Source organism: Siphateles boraxobius, unplaced genomic scaffold, assembly GCF_051911475.1.
Source record: "Siphateles boraxobius isolate OS27281-9 unplaced genomic scaffold, OSU_SipBor_1 1, whole genome shotgun sequence".
In the NCBI taxonomy this organism is placed as follows: domain Eukaryota; kingdom Metazoa; phylum Chordata; class Actinopteri; order Cypriniformes; family Leuciscidae; genus Siphateles; species Siphateles boraxobius.
Window position 1 is genome coordinate 30,531,033 of NW_027508699.1, and position 18,836 is coordinate 30,549,868.

The 18,836-nt window shown below is 37.7% G+C and overlaps 1 protein-coding gene across 5 annotated transcripts in view; it reads left to right on the top strand.

The window, feature by feature from the left end:
- Nucleotides 1–946: 946 nt before the first annotated feature.
- carmil3 (capping protein regulator and myosin 1 linker 3) overlaps nucleotides 947–18,836 on the top strand; it is a 56,631-nt gene continuing 38,741 nt past the window's right edge. For 3 of the 5 annotated variants that reach the window (XR_013204912.1, XM_077232959.1, XM_077232971.1), the window contains exons 1-8: nucleotides 947–1,119; nucleotides 4,063–4,157; nucleotides 14,865–14,915; nucleotides 15,018–15,077; nucleotides 15,189–15,310; nucleotides 16,241–16,335; nucleotides 18,373–18,443; nucleotides 18,586–18,659. Coding sequence is in view for 3 of the 5 variants with exons in the window: in XM_077232959.1 (XP_077089074.1) it covers nucleotides 1,062–1,119; nucleotides 4,063–4,157; nucleotides 14,865–14,915; nucleotides 15,018–15,077; nucleotides 15,189–15,310; nucleotides 16,241–16,335; nucleotides 18,373–18,443; nucleotides 18,586–18,659 (626 nt within the window). In the remaining 2 variants the exon portion in view is untranslated. Of the gene's footprint in view, nucleotides 1,120–4,062; nucleotides 4,158–4,829; nucleotides 4,893–14,864; nucleotides 14,916–15,017; nucleotides 15,078–15,188; nucleotides 15,311–16,240; nucleotides 16,336–18,372; nucleotides 18,444–18,585; nucleotides 18,660–18,836 lie in introns of those variants that run through there. The other 2 variants (XM_077232991.1, XM_077232982.1) reach the window with 2 other exon arrangements.

Below are 18,836 nucleotides of genomic sequence, written 5' to 3' on the forward strand. Positions count from 1 at the left end.
GGTCTGTCACTCTTACAGCTAACAAGGTGAATGACTGTCTTGAAGTTGTTATTGTATAATACACACACAGTTTTCTTTCTCGCGTTAATGTATTTTCTATCGAAATGAGAGGTTTGGGCGGGATTTTTTTATTAGCATTATAGGTGCAGGTGGTCTTAGGGGAGGGACTAACTCATTCTAAATGGCATTTGATAGGACAAATTTGTATAGTGCAGGATGAGTAATCAATATTTTTGTTCAGAGAAAGACTGTATATTTTAAAAACATTCAGTATATCTGCTACAAGTGAACTTTGTTTTAACATTTAAAAACACACTATCACACTATCATACTTTTAAAAAGAGTAGGTATTACGGAAATAATACACTAAAAGATTTAAAGTATATCAAAGTATGCTTTAGTGTGAATGCAAAAACGCAAGTAATGATTTGATTTTTTTTTAATTACACATTTGTAATGATGAAGTTGCTGTTTAGTATATTTAAAATATATTAACTTTAAATGTAATATCAAATAACACTACAGTTCAAATTATAATCAAGTACTCATTTTAGTATGTTGGTCAACCCTTCAGAATAAGAGTACTTTAAAGCATGGGATAGATTATGAATACAGTGATTTTAAAGTGTACTTTAAAGTAAAACTTTTATTTTGACATCATTACAAAGGGCACTTAAAAAAGAATGAAAGTGTGTTAAACAGTCATGGAATGTGTACTCTCTTTAAGTACACTTAAGTGACGTTTTATTTAATTTATTATATTATCTGGAAATACAGTTAAACAAAACTCTAATCCGTAAATGAGTCTAAAAGATGAAAGGACGTAAGTCATGTTCTCATTCATTCAGGCACAACACCTTGCGTTTGCATTATTAATTCATTGCTTTACATAGGCTAGATATGCACACTTGTGAGTGAACTCCTCTCTCATCCCCCCCTCCTCCTCCTCTGGCTGGCTCTCTTCAGTATGATATGTTTATAGGCATTGGCTGAGGGAGAGAGAGCATTATAGCTGCTCCTGCTTGATAAGGAAAAGGAATAGGAAAGGGGCGCTGGACGTCATGGCATCCAAAGACACCGTCGCGACTGCTTTTCTCACCGTTAGTCGGGAAATGACAGGTGATTAAACCTAATAGCTATTTTTTCCTCTTCCTATCCGACATTCGACACGCGCACCATGGGATTTGTTAAGCGCGTCCCCGCTCGCGGCCGGTGCTTTTGTTTTTTAGTGGTTTGAACTCCTCAGAGCGGGGAATGTTTTATAAGGTGTCAGATTTGTAGAGATATAATGATTTCTAATACAGATTGAATGTGATTAACGGTAGAATCATACATTGTGCGTGTGAGCATGTGTGCTTGTCGCTGTAATGACGGTCACTTCGTGTCTATCTTCAAAAGGCTAAATTTGTGCAAATCGATCAGTTGTTTTTTTGTATGTGTGTTTTGCGTTTGCCTGCAGTGTTTGCGCGCATGTAGCCTATAGGTAGCTGTGTGTGTGTGTGTGTGCGCGCGCGCTTCTCTCCCTTTGATGTGTCTCTGAGTCTGATAGGAGTTACTTTCAGTCCTTTACACATTTGCGTATCGCTGCTGACGCAAGTTTACAGAGAGGCTGATACTCTTCAGTCACAATTATGATATATGTCTTTAGGGCTGATTGAACACAATCATAGAGGCCGTCATCTTTGCGCACGGTGATGCGTCCTCCTCACACTTACACACACACACACATTGACACACTGAGCACACACTAGCAGTTTGACATTTGGAGCGCTCGCACTGTTAATTACCTTCACACATTATTATCTTCCTTTGGTAATTAATCCCTATTACTAATCCAGTATTTACTGTCCTGCTCCCAGCCATGCTCTTCAATTTCAATTTAGTGCCCTTGATTTTTTAAATATATATATATATATATATATATATATTTAGAAATGTTAACTTAACGGCTTTTCATTACAAAATAATAATTTTACCATAATCATTTTTTTTAATTCAAGGTATTTTATTGTATGGTATATGAGACAAAACATACTTTTACTGTAAAGGCACATTAATTACATTAAGGCAATACATATTAAACTATACAAGGGTTGACACTTTAATTCAACCAAATTCAGTAGTCTACCACAAGGGACCTTAGGTCCTCAGTGCCACGAACTCTGAGCGATGTTCTCATTTGTTGATTGCACTGGTTCAAATATTGTAAAGTTTATAGATTTTATAAGTGAAAAGTAACAACTTATAGCCTAATTTATGGGGAAAGGGGGATTCCCAGAATTCTTTCTTAATTCATTTATTTTAAAGTTAGTTTCTTATTTTTTTGTTCTCAATTGTGTACATTAGACTGTGTATGTTGCATTTTAAGTTATTTACTTCATGCATTATTTTGTCATGTTTGTGAGGGTGTTTGTGTGGTCTTCACTGTTCGGTCTATTACTGGCCACTGGATAAGCAAATTTAATTGAATTGTAAGTCATCATATCCTTCCATTGTATCACCTGTATTTTTAAAACTACTTTTTGCAATAATCACAGATTCTAATAGCTAAGATAGATTAATATTATTTTTCATTTAAAAAAAGCTAAAAGGTCATTAAAAATGCTGACCAATCACAGCACCTAAAATATACCCTTTCCGCATTATGTCTTAATTGACAGATGTCTCGTCCAATCAGTGGTCAGTATTCCATTCGCCACACATACCTACCTTTTCCGTTTTGTCTGACTTGTTGTCGTGTTTTCTGACTAGTTATTTGTGTTCAGATTTGTCGGTGTGTTTTCTGATTTGTTATTTTCTTTTTGGAAATTGTATTGTGTTTTCTAACTTGTTAATTTGTTTTTAGTCTTTCCATTGCGTTTATAAATTTGTTGTTTTGTTTTCAGAATCATGGTTTGTTTTGCACTTCTCGGCCATCGTACACACCGTAGAACGTTCGCAAACAATTTAGATTCAAGCATCCAACAGCCCCCCATAGTATAACACAAAATAACCCTCCAGCAAAGTGATCCAGACCCCAACGTAAAGCTTGTTTCGTGGCTACATGCTAATAAATGGATGTAGATTATTGATTTGAGCTAAAATTATTGGATTATGTGAGAAGAAAGAGACATTATATGAGAGACATGAAACTGGCATATAGGACAAATATACAGGTATGGCAATTTATAATAAATATTTGACTGCAAAATTGTGTGACTGACCAATCAGTAACTAGCCTTTTTGAATGGCATGTAATAAGTTAAAATAAACAATGCAGAGTAAAATAAGATCGTATTGAACAAAAATGAAAAATCTAAATGGTTACATTAATTAAACATAAAAAATTTGATTTGATGTGACGAGAATTGTTAGCCAAAGTTTTGAAATAGGAGAATAGTGGGCAAGATAGATTACCTATACAATATGAAGGACAGTGATTGAAGACGTACTGTGCTGCTTGAACACAGCAGTCTTTCTCTCTCTCTCTTTTACTCCATTTTCCCCATTTCATCTCCTGCTTCTCTTTTTTTCGCCCACATTTACATACCCATACCCCATTTACCCATTTATTTATCCCCCTGTGACTCACTGTAATGGAAACATGTGCTCTAGTTTGTCCCTTTGCTGTTCTTAGTGTCAGTCAGAAAGCCAGGATTCCGTGATTGGGTCTTACACAGATTAAAGTTGATTGCGACTGCATTAACTGTTTCTCTCACTCTGATTTGCCTCTCTCTCTTTTCTCTGTTATTCATTCTTTTTCTTCCTTCTCTTAGTATTTCCTTTTGTGTAAAAAGCATATTCCAGGAATTAGATCACAGGTCTAATTTGGCCAGATAAACTTTGTGACGTTCTATTTTGTTTTCTGCTTTTGCTTTGAAGGTCATCTTGAGGTGCTTTTTATTTGTGTGTTGCTTTGGATATGTACTTGTACATGCATGTAGAAAAACCACCTACACAAGTGGACAGTGTGTAAAAATAAAGCATATGGGTGTTATGCAGTCATTTTCTAACCCTGCATGCAGTGAAAATATAGATAGAGTGCCTCTCTGGCTGTTAATGCATCGCCTGTCTATTTTGCAGAGAGCATCAGACGAGTTATCGACAAGACATCAATCAAGTTGGTGAGAGCTATCAAAGTAGAGAACAAGAGTGGCAAATCAGAAGATCGGATTCTGGTAAGGCACTACTGTATAATACTATTGTATATGTCCTTAAAGGTACAGTTCACTCAAATTGAAATTGTGTCATCATTAACCCTCACGTTGTTAAATCTGGGTGACTTTTCTTTTGTGAAATTCAAAAGGAGAACTTCTTTATTTCATTAAATTACAATGAACTCATAAAACAATGCCAAAGCAAAGCACCACATATTATTCTTACAACTCACCATAGTCTAGACTCTAGATCTTCTGGAGCCTTAATGTAAGACCTTTTAGAAATTTAAGTAATTCAGTGAGGATCTTCATCAATAGTTTGCTGTTAATTGCTGTGACTGGATCATTGAGTTGAACTAAATAACTAAATTATTTTGATTCATGAATGAATCATTCAGACCATTCTGATGCTTATTAATGCTTGAAAGCTTCCGTCCTTGTTCAGAAACAGTGTTCCACAAAAGAAAGAAAGTCATACAGGTTTGGAAAAACATGAGGGTAAATAAATTATGTCTGAATTTTCATTTTTTCGGGTGAACTATAAAATTTTAAAAACCATCAGCTCTGGGCAAACGTGCATTCACTCTGTGCCTTTATTTTTTGCCTCTATTATGCAGCAGTAACAAAAACAATGAGCCTAAGACTTTAACCTTTCCTCCTCTGTAATGGTGTGTGCAGTGTTTACTGCCTGCTGGTTGGGTTGTTTTTGCCAAGTCCATTTGGTGAATGGGCAATGGAATCAATGATAAAAGCAATGTAAGTGTGATGGTGCGCAGTCTGCGCACACACACAAACAGAAATTGTTGGAGACCAGACCCCTGCTGTGCAGTGAGCATTACTGTGGCCATTGAGTCTTGTGTGGGTCGGAGGGAGCGACCGACTCTGGAGGGAGTGTGTGCGAGATGAAGGATGGTGAGAGCAGAGGTGGCATACGAATGCCAGTGTGTGTGTGTGTGATAGTCACTTCAAGACCATTGAAAGCAGCTGGAGACTTAAAATGCCAGGGTTTGGAGCCACAAAAGCTAAATTAATCATCCAGATAGGTTTCAAACACACACACACACACAGAGTGAAGAAGGTGATGGAGGTGAGGAATCAAACTCATTTCGTGCTGAGTGTCGACAGATTGATGTTGACACAAACCCTGAGAGATCTTCCTTTCTTTTTAAAGGGGTACTTCACCCAAAAATAAAAGTGCAGTTATTTACAGTATTCAACCTCATGTCCTTTCAAACCTGTTTGACTTGCGCTCTTCTATGGAACACAAAAGGAAATATTTAGCAGAATGTCCCGGCTGCACTTTTCCATTTATTAGAAGTGAACGTAGACCACCACGCTGTAAACCTGAACAGTAAAATTAACCAAGTGAAATGTTTATTTCACTTAAATATTACTGAAGTTCATTGTAATTTATAGAAAAAAAGTTAACTTTGTTTCTCTAAAATTTATGCAACTGATTACTTCAAATATTTTTGAGTTTTACCAAGTTAGTGTTTATAGTGCACGGCACGAATAAATGATGACCGGATTTTTATTTTTGGGGAACTATCTTTTTAACCTCACCCCTCCTGCCAGTCTGCCTTTGTTAGTCTTCCTCTTTCTGACTATGTCCATTTATATTAACATCTTCTACACCCCTCCCCCCCTCCGCTGTGTCTTAGATTTTCTGTTTCTTAGATTTTCGGTTCTGTTTTTTCTTTCTCTGTCATCGTTCTGTTCCTCGCATATCATTCTTTACTCAGGCTCGCTCTACTGTTCTGTCAGATTGATGTCAAGTGTGTATTTTCAGTAGTTTAATGTGCTTATGATTGTGGATGGTTAGAAATTGTGCTCAAAGAGCATAGCAAATTTAAATGTAGGTCCAACACTATGACAAGAGCTTGCAGGCACACTAAAACACACTAAAACACACTTAGACACACACACACACTGTGTGATCCTCACTTGTGGTCTGTCACTCGCTGCTCCTTTACCCCAAGGGTTTTGTGTGTGTGGTGGTTTGCCAACTGTACCAGCCTACACACACACACACACACACACACACACACACACACACACACACACACACACACACACACACACACACACACACACACACACACACACACACACACACACACACACACACACACATATCTGGCCCCGATACAGCTGTATAGAGTGCTCAGCAAGACATCAGCTCAAGCCTTGGGGCACAGATCTAAAAAATATCACTCAAACACACTTTTTCTCATACACGTTTACTTAGAGATCACATAGCTTAATGTGAGCACACACATTCAGTATATATTTTGTGGAACCCACATTGCTGCCCCCACAGCAGAGATAGATAGTGTGATGTTGGAAGGGATAAAAGCTGGGCTTGGTAAACAGGAACACACTAGGGAGAGGCTCGTAAGAGGGGGCAATGGAGAGAGAGAGAGACAGAAAGAGTGAGAGAGCGAGGAGGGCGAAAGGCAGTGTAGATCAGTTGTTTTGAAGCCCCAAATGTCGCCTTTTCTTCCCCTTCAATTATTTATCTCTGTCTTGTCGCTTCAGTTTTTCCTCTCCTGTGGAATAAAAGGCCAATTAAAGGCTGTGATCGCCACAGTGAGTGACGTGAAGACTTCCTCAGATCGAGGCTGTCCGCACCACCACGCTGACTGCTGGCCCGTACTCATGAAGAACACTTTCTTCAAGCTGACATGACTGACTTAAGTGACAAGTGTAGTACTGAGTAGTTTACATTGCTGGTAGCGTCCTGCAGTGTGACATGCAATTCATCTAAAACTACTTAACTACTAACATTTTTAATTCTTATGTAATGATTATATGTGCAGTTTTGTAACCTAATTTTAATTATATTTTAATTTTACTCACAGTGAATGATTAATTGCAAAAAGATTATTAAAAATGGAAAAACAACTTGAACAGTCACATCACCTTAATATTAAGAACATTTCAATGGCATGTTAAAAAAATATTTGAGAATAAACTTTCAAGATTAATTTCAGATTAGGGCTTTTATGAGGAAAAGGGCATACCATTTTGAGAATTAAGTCACAATGAAACATTTTAGAAGAATGTCCCCTTTGGTGTCACTTTCCTTACAGCATCAATCTCAAAATGCTACAAATTTGTTTTCCTTAATACATTAATATAATATTTTCCCTAAAATCTTGAAAACAAAACGTGTGTCTATTATTGGTTAACTAACTAACTTATTACATATGTTTCATGATCTTTATTAAAGCAATGTTCTGGGTGAAACTTTATCAACACCATATTGACAGAAACGCACTTACATTGGAAGTCTATGCCTGTCGCGTCTCAGTGTTTGTTTGTATGTCCATTAGTCACATGTCTGCATTTGTTCTGTTTTCCCGCCACTCATTTGTTTCCATGGCAACCCTCATTAGTTCATCTGTCTCACCTGTTACCTTGTTAGTCTTGTCAACTCTGTCTCGTTTCCCTGATCTGTTTCCATATGTTTTTAAGCCCAGTGTGTTACCTTGTTCTTTGTCCGATCTCCGTCCTATTAAGTGTGTCTGAACCTTCTGTCTGTCTGTCTGTACCTGTTAGTATTATTATATTGTTTGTAAACGTTTTCATTGGATCTTTGGATTCCTCGTCGTCTTCTGCCTGCACCACACCGCGACAATGCCATTGTTTGTTTTTATAATTGCATAGCTGTCAAAATGTTGTTTACAGCTGCTATTGCTATATAGTAGCTCAACTTGTATTTAACCCAAAATAATCCTTTAATGTGCTGATCAGTTCATTTTAGATCTTTAAATATAAAAGCATAACAAAGATTATGGGTGTACCGCTCAGGGTAATGAGCTTTCTGTCCTCTAAGAAGTATCTTAGAGTTGCACAATTGCTGCATTATGATAGTAGACGCTGGGTAAAGATGGGTAATGTGATACGAGGTGCTTAAGGAGAAGTCTGCGGTGCGAGGGTAACCTCTGATGTTGAGAGGCAGTGACTATGGGGGATTTGACTGCAGTCTGGCTGGATGTAATGCAAGAGACAAAACCAATCCACAACCAAAAGAGGAAGAGTAAGAGACATCATAGAGTAGATATGGTGTGAAACGTATCCCTTCTGGTTTGAGTTTATCTGTAGAGTATGACTTAAAGCTGAGGGTAAGTCGTTGCTGAAGAACTAAGATGATTACCAAATGATTGTAGGTTCAAACCCCAGAAAGGGCGATGACCATTGTACCCTTGAGTGAGATATTAGTGGTCAGTAAATGTCTCTAACAAATAACTTGTTCTTATAGAATTTTTTTTCCTCCATGGGGTTTGATGTCTGCGAAAGCCTAATGTACTGCATTAATGCAATAATGCATAATGTTGACTAAAAAGAGGAATAAAAACATGCCTTAATTAAAAAAATGAGGAAAAATCCAACCTTTAAGGACACCAATTTTCTTTTTGAATGAATAAAGTATCGTAAATAAATAAATGTTCTTCCTTAAAATACAGGGGGCATTTTTTATTCCTCTTTTAGTCAACTTTAGCATGGGTGTATTCACTTATACTAAACACTGTAAATACTAGGGAGAACATTTAAAAGTTTTCCAAAAATTGATGCCAGGCATACCAATGGAAATCTGCTTTTAAGTGAAGAAATAAAATAGGAGAACTCCTGATTTTGGCTAATTGGTATTCTGCCTCTTATTCTATTTCTATGCAAATATAATTTGTATTAATCGATAGCTTTGTCTTATTTTCCAAAATACCTGAAATTATATTATAAACGGATAAATATACTGAACGTGAGAAGTAAAATTAAGTCATTGAGTGGATTCCATCCGAAAGTGTTTTGTCCTATTATTATTATTATTATTATGTCCTACTCATTCTGAAAGACACTCACACACATCATCAACTCATCCCTCCACACTGGCATTTTCCCTACAGCATTCAAGCAGGCTCAGGTAACTCTACTGCTTAAAAAAACAACACTAGACACATCACTTTTAGAGAATTACAGACCTGTCTCTCTCCTACCATTCATTGCGAAAACACTTGAACGAGTTGCTTTCAGCCAAGTGTCATCTTTCCTGTCTCTGAGCAACCAGCTAGATGTCAACCAATCTGGCTTCAAGAAAGGCCATTCAACCGAGACTGCACTACTGTCGGTCACAGAAGCCCAGCGGATCGCAAAAGCTGCTTCCAAATCTTCAGTTCTCATTCTGCTGGATCTTTCTGCTGCCTTCGACACTGTGAATCATCAGATCCTTCTGTCCACCCTCTCATCACTGGGCATCAAAGTAACTTCCCTCCACTGGTTTGAGTCCTATCTCAGGTATCCAAAGCACATCAACTGAACACAGGGGTTCCTCAGGGTTCAGTTCTTGGACCGCTCCTCTTCTCCATCTACACCACATCATTGGGACCCATCATACAGGCACATGGTTTCTCTTACCATTGCTATGCTGATGACACCCAGCTCGAACTCTCATTTCAACCAGATGATCCCACAGTAGCTACACGTATCTCAAGCTGTCTGGCGGACATCTCGGCATGGATGAAGGAACATCACCTGCAGCTCAACCTGGCAAAGACTGCGCTTCTCGTCCTCCCTGCAAAGCCGTCTCTACAGCACGACTTCACTATCCAGCTAGAGTCATCCTCAATCACCCCATCAAGGTCGGTCAGAAATCTTGGAGTAATATTTGATGACCAGCTGACCTTCACAGACCACATTACAAAGATAGCTCGATCATGCAGGTTTGCAATGTATAACATCAGGAAGATCAGGCCTTTCCTAACTGAGCATGCAACACAACTTTCTCGTCCAGGCCCTGGTTATTTCTAGGCTTGATTACTGCAATGCTCTTCTAGCTGGACTTCCATCATGAGTTACTAAACCTCTACAAATGATCCAGAATGCTGCAGCCCGCCTTGTCTTCAACGAGCCCAAAAGGGCTCAAGTCACTCCTCTGTTCATCTCACTGCATTGGCTACCACTCGCTGCTCGCATCAAATTCAAAGCTTTGACGCTTACTTACAGATCTACCACAGACTCAGCTCTGTCCTACTTTCACTCCCTACTACAAGTCTACGTCCCTACCAGAAGCCTACGATCGGCCAAGGAGCGACGGCTCGTGGTGCCATCACAGCGAGGCACTAAATCACTCTCCAGAACATTCTCATTCACGGTTCCATGCTGGTGGAATGACCTACCCACCCTCGTACGTAATGCAGAATCCCTGACATCATTCAAAAGACAACTGAAAACTCATCTCTTCCGTGAGTACTTGACATAAAAAAATATATAAAGAAAATTAAAAAAAAATTCTTCTCTTTTAAATCTTTCCTTCCCTTTTAAATCTTCCCTTGTCTGGCTTTTGCAACTCTGAGCAATGCCTGAACTTTGTATTTTGAGCACTTCTTGCGTCGTTCTTCCCTCTTCACGATGACTCGCTTGCTTTAGTCCTCAGATGTAAGTCGCTTTGGATAAAAGCGTCTGCTAAATGACTAAATGTAAATGAAAGACAGCACTTGAAGTGAGCACTCAGAAGATAACGGCATTACTGTTTTTATAGGCCCTATGTCTCAACGTTTTAATTTCAATTCTGAACACTGCCTTGAAGTTCAGGCGTATAGCTGCATGGATCTTTACCAGTACCAGTTTGATACATATTAGAACCTGATTGTTTGAAAAACATAATGGGGAACAGAATCTAATGATGAAAAAAATAATTTAGGATTATGCTTAACACAGAAACGGTAATAAAATTAAATAATTTGAAGTGATTAAAATTGTTATTAATTCCTGTTATTATTAAAAAAAAATATATGAAAATGAATAATTTCATATGGTAAGTCTTATTATCTTCTACTACTTTGGTTCTCTAGTTATTTCATCTTACTTTAAGGATGTTTATATATTTGGGAACCCAGACAAAACTAGAAATTTAGAAAAAATACCCAAAAGATAAATTTACGTATACATAAGATATTATGGCTTGTTTTCATAGACTTATCTTTTGAAAAGAAGTGTATTTTGTCTTTCTTCACTGCTCGATTTGTACGCTTGTTTTTAAACAGTGCAGCAAATGACTGAATGATGTTTCGCTATTTTAACTGAAAAATAGGACAAAAATAATCAAGAACACATTTATTTTTGCAATGCAAATAACTAAGTAACGTACTTCCTCTAGTCCTAAGCTTTTAGCCCCTCCTCTCTGTCGTTCTCTTTCTATCTCTCTTTTATTTCCTCTCTTGTTCTCTCACTCTAGGCTTTAGTTGCAGAGCTGCTTTGATTCTGAGTCTTTTAATCATCAGTGAATCTGGAGCACGCAGCATTTCAGCCCTGATCCGTCCTATCTTCTATCGTCTCTGCTCGCTCTTTATTCCTCTCATCTCTTCGCCTCTTAAGTTCAGCAGAGTTAAGACGCGGACCTGCCGCGGGAGTAAATCCACGCTCTTCCTCTCCCCTGCAATGGCTGACAGCCGAAATGGGTCCGTCTTAGGCAATGACACCTGCGTGCAGTGTGATGTGTCTGAGAAGAGATGTACAGAGGCATGTTTGCAGCAATCTGCTGCTCTTTTCCAGTCTCCTGGGCACAGCGCTGACGTGTCCCCAACACCCTTTGAATTATGGGTCGTGTTTGAAGTGTCAAGCCAGATCCCTGACATCGTATGATTAATATAAACCCTCTCCCTTCTGCACACACACACTTCTCCTCTCTCCCACACACACACACACACACACACACACACACACACACACACACACACACACACACACACACACACACACACACACACACACTCACACACACACACACACACACACACACACACACACACACACACACACACACACACACACACACACACACACACACACACACACACACACACACACACATATCCTCATATCTCTCATTCTTTGAAGTCAGAGAGGTGGTGGATGATTTTTAGGGCAAGTGTTGAACCAGTCCGATCTCCTCAGGCTCGAATGGTCCATGAAAGCCGCGGACTGAAGTCTCCCTGTCTACCTTCCACAATTGGCCTGTCTGCGATCACAGGATGAAAGTGCTTTTTTTGCTCTTTTACGAGTGGATGCCGCGGGTGGCCGTCTCGCTCAAAGTGGCTGACCTCTGACCTACTCGCAGGACGTTGTTACAGATAAACCCAACCTCGCTTGGCCCAGTCTTGCTCAGAAATGCTTGCTCAACAGGACTTGGATCCAATAATGAATACTAATGTTGATATCATTATACGCTGGGTGCCGTATTCCGTCTGCGCTCGACAGCAGGGTGAGTAATGTGACTCGTAGCTTAACTGCTGCATTCATTACCATGCGATCAGCCACGGTCCCCACCCATGCAATGTGTTAGGTAGTCTTTGATGTATTCCAATCCTTTCTTAATTGGGGGGTCCCCCCTCTTCCATCCATCCATGCAAACTCGGTCAAGTCCAAACACCCCAGCGGGCTTTAATAATTAATGTGGCTGTTTACGTGCCGATCTTTTGTGTCTGCTTTCTTTGATAGTAAAGTCTTTGATGAGTAGACAACGCTTTCTGGTTCCCGAGGTGACTTTTCCTTCCTCTATCTGTTTCTCTTGCATCATCTCTCTTTCTCAAGGAGCGTTTTTATATAACTAGTTTTCCTGACCGGTTATTGAGTTTTGTGGTGGGGTGCACTCTCTAAAATGTCATCTCTCGATCAATGGTTGTGTCTCTGTTAACTCTGACAAAGCATCAGGAACTTACTTTACTGAAAACGGCCAAACTTCAACATCCAACCCCAGCCGCCATGAAACTCTATACGAATGACCCGCCATCAAAGCCTATACAGAGTCTTTATTAAGGAGAAATCTAGGATCTGCATCTCTGGTTCTTCTTCTTGGTGGGGTGCCATTAGTAATACATCGGAGGGAGGCCTTGAAGAATCGAAAGCGACAGGGCAGAAAAAGAATAGACGAATGAAGGAGGGTGAAGAAAACAGGGGGCCTAGGATGTGGGGACCGCACTGAATCAGAGGAAGTTGGAAATTTTTTAGATAAAATTAAGAGAGAAATTGAAGTATATACATTGTAGATCGAACAAAGAACATCTCGGAAAGAGAAGAAGAATGTTGCAGAGGAGAAAAGGGGCAGATGGAGAATGGTTGATGTTTAGATCTCTGAATCTCAGCCTTTTTGACTCATTGGCTCACCACTGTCCATAACACACTCACACACACCATATTATGATATAGGTAAATTGATTGACTAATTCATTTTGTGATTCCAGAAATTTCAACAACTCAATAGAAAATAGATACAATTATTAGTTATTAATATTAGCGATTGGATGGGAAAAAAGAAAATATCAGTTTACATCTTGACTGTATGTTTTTTTGTTAGCATTTTGATTAAGCTAGTTTGTTTTAATACACTAATCTTAATTATTTTAATAATCATATATTAATTTAAATAAGTTATGCTGCGGCACCTAGTGGCACTCGAAGCCCGGGTTGAGAATCACTGGTTTAGATAATGGGGAAGGGAAGGACTGGTGTGAGGGGTGTCACAAAAGCCAATGAAGTGTGTTTATAAGGAACTTAAATTATGAATGAGATTAAGTGGTTTCTCCAGACCTGACCGTACTGTTTCAGACACACGCACACTCTCGTTCCCTTTCTTAAAATATAGTACAATCCCTCTTTTTATGTTTCTGTAATCCTCAGACATCACACAAATCCTTATTCCGTCCTCTCTGTGCCTACTCATCTGTCTGTAACGCTGTTCGCCTCACTTCATTACACATGTGAAATCCATAAACAACAGCACCCATAGAAGCGCCCAGTCTCCATAATTTTGTTATAACACTGAATCGTTATTAAAATTAATTATTAAAATGTTTTGAGAATTTTCTTAACACTATAAAGCCTGACATGAAATAATAGTAAGAAAGATCACATTTGGAATGGTTTATTAAATATTTAGACCATTTGTTTTTATATAAGTTTGCCTATATGTTTTCATGACTTTTATGGCTAGTATAATATGATATGGGTGAATATGGCGCTCATACTCAAAGAGAGAAAAAAACCCCACCCCATTTTTATTTAGAGGCCCAAAATCCAGTTTGGTGCAGTTGCTTATATTCTGATAGATTACTGCTTTTAATATAAATCAATAAGATCTTTTTACCAGTTTGGCAGACGACTTATATCAAGTGCATATAAATATAAGTTGTCACTCTATCTCCCAATAACATGTTTTTGTAAGATAAGATGATATCTAAATGCTTAGTTTTATGATCAAAGCTCTGTAGTTTTTATTATGGGGAGTAAAACATACTGTATAATAATGCAATGCCATACAATGATGATTTAGAGATTATTCTAAAACCTGATTTAATCACATTTTAACATGGTTTAAAAAAAGGTTTCATGTAAATGCATCATGTAAACCTAAATTTCTTCAGTCCAGAAAGTGTTCATCTTGAAATGTAACTAACAATATAAAAGTTATACTTGCGTTTACTTTGAAAATCAGTAAATATTTGTGTTGTGTAATGCACACATTTAACAAATAATAGCCCAGTTGTACTGTAGTGTTATATTTGTGAGTAAAGTGTTCAGTTGACAAAATGGTTAAACTACTTCATGACTTGGATTCAGTTGAACAGGTTGTCCTCCAGGGAAACCTAAACCATTATTTCTTTGAACAGTCTTGCACTTTGCACTTAATCTTGCCCTATTAATTGTGCTTTCAAACTCTCTTTTGTCTCTCAGGTCTTGGCAACATGGCGGCTGTACCTCATGGCCCCCAAGATACCAACCAAGGTACGGTAGGCAATTACACACCACCTGTCTGCTCCATCTCAAAGCACTGCAGTAATCTGATTTAGAATGACTTATGTAGCAAGATGCTCATTTTCCCCTCAGGTGGAACAAACATTCAACTTCCTGGAGATTCGGGCAATGAACACCCACCCGGATAATCAGGTAGAAAAAGCATTTACAGGGCTCCAGTGTTTTAGCTTTTGTTGCCATATTTTTTTTCCACTACTTCTCTCAAATGTTTTGCTTCACTAAAGCATGTTCTTTCGTTCACAGGTTGTTATAGAAACAGACAAGTCCACATATTCCCTGAGGCTGCAGTCTAATGACCACCTGGATCAGCTGATTAACCACATCAACTTTGCTCTCTCTCGGATCTTCAACAACTCCATCTACACGTAAGTATCCTAAGAAACCCACAGCTTTGCCTTTGTCCCACATAGCCAGACTTTGACTAAAAAGCGAAATGGTCCACATTCCAACAACCGCCCACTCGAACATAAAGTGACCAATCACAGTTTGCTTTGTTTTATTACTAGTGGTTTTTCATTATAGACTTGTTACATTCAAAAATGAGTGCTTATATTATATTATATTTGTATTATTTATATATATATATATATATATATATATACATACACACATACTGTATATATAATGTATAATAATAACATACGTTTATAAAGTCGTGTCAGAAGTTGTTACATTTAAACATTGCAAAGTAAATAAATACAGTAGTTCTTCTTATGGATATCTAGTAAACTACTACTAACCTGGAAAATTCAGTTAATATTTCATTTTCACCATTAAAACACAGGGAGACTGATTAAAAAAAAGAAAGAAACCTATGTGCCCTTACTCTCGTAAATTGCATAAAACCAGCCAATTAGATTAAAGCTTGCCAGATCGAGCGGTCAGTGAAAACGATGTCTGAGGCTTAGACTAACCCTGTTGACTGATCTGTATTTACTCACACCATCCAAGCAGAGATGCAAATCTGATTTCTGTTGCCTATGCACTGTTTCTTAGTGCTAATGTAGTTATTTTTTGTTGTTGCAGAATCCATAATGCTGCCTATAGAAGTCAGTATCTGCTAGAGCAGCAGGGGTGTGAGCCACTGCTGAGCAGTTAATTGAGAGATTTTCTCATATTCAGACAGTAGGAGATTAGTGCAATGCATAATAGCACTCTTTTTCCGTCTTAGTATTCAACTCTCTCGCTCTCTTTCCTGTTTCAGCTCTTTGGCCAGGTGTTCTCATGCTGGGTCGGAATAACTGAGATTCTGATACATTGCGAAACCCTCTCTCCCCCTCCCTCTTCTTTTTCAGCCCCTCCATCTTTCACGCAGATGGAGATGTTACTGACGGAAATCGGAAATTTTCTCCAAGTTCTGAGAGTTCAGTGGAGACGCAAAGAGCATGTGGTGAGAGAAATATAAGTACATATAGTTAATGCATCCACACACAAGCTCATAAATATTTTGATTATACACCAGATTTTAATCTCTCTAATCTCTTTTTCTTCCCCTCTCACCACTGCTGTTTTCTCAAAGAATATTTTGAATATTTTGCACTTAATTTATGCCATCTACTTGGTTTTAGTGCTCTTTGCTTTTCATGACAGATTATATAACAATATCTGTTTTGCCACAGCAGATGCAGCTGTAGACAGTGAAGGACAGAATTAAAACGGTGCCAAATACATCAATTAAGAAAAAAATAATACAAAAGTAAAACATTGAGAAGTAAAATAAAATCATTATACGGCGCAGTTATAGTGGCTAACTGGTTATAAGGAAGACTATGCAAATTACTCCGTGCCCTTCATACGGTGACAGGGAGAGATTCAGTGTGCAGCCAGAACACAGAACACAGTCCTTGTGTTTGACTTATGTAGACTTAAAAATGAGAAACAAATAGGGTTTCACAGTCTTGATGCTATAGGAGAACACTTTCAAGCTCTTTTTTGAAATATTGCTATGTCCCTACATATTGACATATATTGTTCAAATATATGTCATAGTGTCCCTGTAAACAGAAGAAAAACTACCTGTTTGGTAGTACAATGGAGAACTGGGAGTGTAGTGTCACTAGTGGTACAAAATTGCGTAGAGTTCCTCAAATAACTTTTTGTTTTTCAGAAATACATTTATGTATTTATTTATTAATTTATTGGTGCTTTAAATAATCCAGAGATGTGTCAAATAACTGTATAGCCAGCACAAGAACAGTGTTATTTATATTATAGTAATTATTAAATGTTTAAATTAGCTTTTATTTTAATATTTAAATTTATGTTTAAAGGTGTCATGAATTAAGAAGTCAAATTGTCCATGCTCTTTTGACATAAGAATTGTACTATAAAAATATCCTGTAAGTTTCAGAACGTTAGTCCAAAAACAGCTTTTATTGAAACTAAGCTCTTTGTAACATTATTACGTCATAGTGCGATACTAACATTAAGAAAGCATGGATGATGTTCTTTACGAAGTTCCAGTCAGATCACGTCATTAACACACTGTTGGTTTGTTCGCTTCTTTACTGCCGATTTGTTTTTTAAACAAGACACAGTTCGATGCAGGCTTTTCAGTGACACTGAAAATAAAAGATGATGCAATGACAACTACATTGGATACAACAGTAATATCGCATATTTTTTCACCATCGCTTTATCTGATACAGATCATTTGATATGTATTGAGTATTTATACTGTAGCGACGCAGTCAAACTGAAAAGTTGTGAAAGTTGTGATTTGCTGTTCTTAATGCGTTGGATTATCAGATACGGAAGAAAGCACGTACCGTAAAGAACACTGCTTTTGTTAGCGTTTTGATATAAGCTATTCGCTGTAATCCTAAAAAAAAAGATTTTCAAAATCGTTCCACATGTGTAATGGTGTTGAAAATTATTTTAATATGCAAAACCCAATCATAGCAGTTAGCGTTTACTTCCAAGTCTTGAATGAGGCACGCCTATCAAAAAACAGGATAGAAAATAGTTTATTACTTCTAACTTAGGATGTTTTTTTTTAATGTAAAAATGTTAATAACATTATATGGGGACCTCAGACAACATTCATGACCCCTTTAAGATTTAGTAATTTGGTTTTGCTTTTATCATTTGTTTTCGTTTTTTATGTTTCGATTTAGTTTTAATACATTTTTCTCTGTTGGTTGCCAAAATAACATTTCTCATTTTAAATTAAGTTTGTTTTCATATAATATTTAGATTTTTTATTTATATATATTTAATATTTATTATTTATAATTATATTTAAATAGCAGAAGTGTTAGTTAGCAATAACAACTCTGCTCGATAATCCTATACACAGAAAAATAGTTTGATAAAATGAGAGTTCTTTGCCTTAGTTGCTCAAAAAACCATTAAATCTTTATTTGTACAAATACAAGTAGGGCAGTTTTTCATTTTTAGGCTTTTTTTCCCCTTTCTCCCATTTCAGGGGGCTTTTCTGAGACCTATGCAGCTCTTTGCGATTACAATGGTATCACCTGTAAAGAGGAAGTGCAGTGGGTAAGAGCTTACTTTGACCACAAAAATATCCTCAGCGACAGCTTTGCCATTTTCTGTATGCACTGCTGTTATTGCACTCTAAATATGTTTTCATACTCTTTTTGGGTCTCTCTGCCTTCCTCTATCTCTTTTGCTCTTTCAGGATGTGGATACCATCTATCATTCGCAGGACAACAGGGAGTTTAACCTGTTGGACTTCAGTCACCTGGAAAGCGGGTAGCCAGAGCACACAAATTTACATCTCATCTTAATATTCATGTTCCGTATCTGCAACTTCTAATTGCTAGCCTTTACTTTCTTTGCCATCTCTACATCCCACAGAGCGGAGGTTTAAAAGCTGCTTCATTTTAGAAGGATTAGTCTAATGATAACTCTATGCTTCGTTAATTGCTT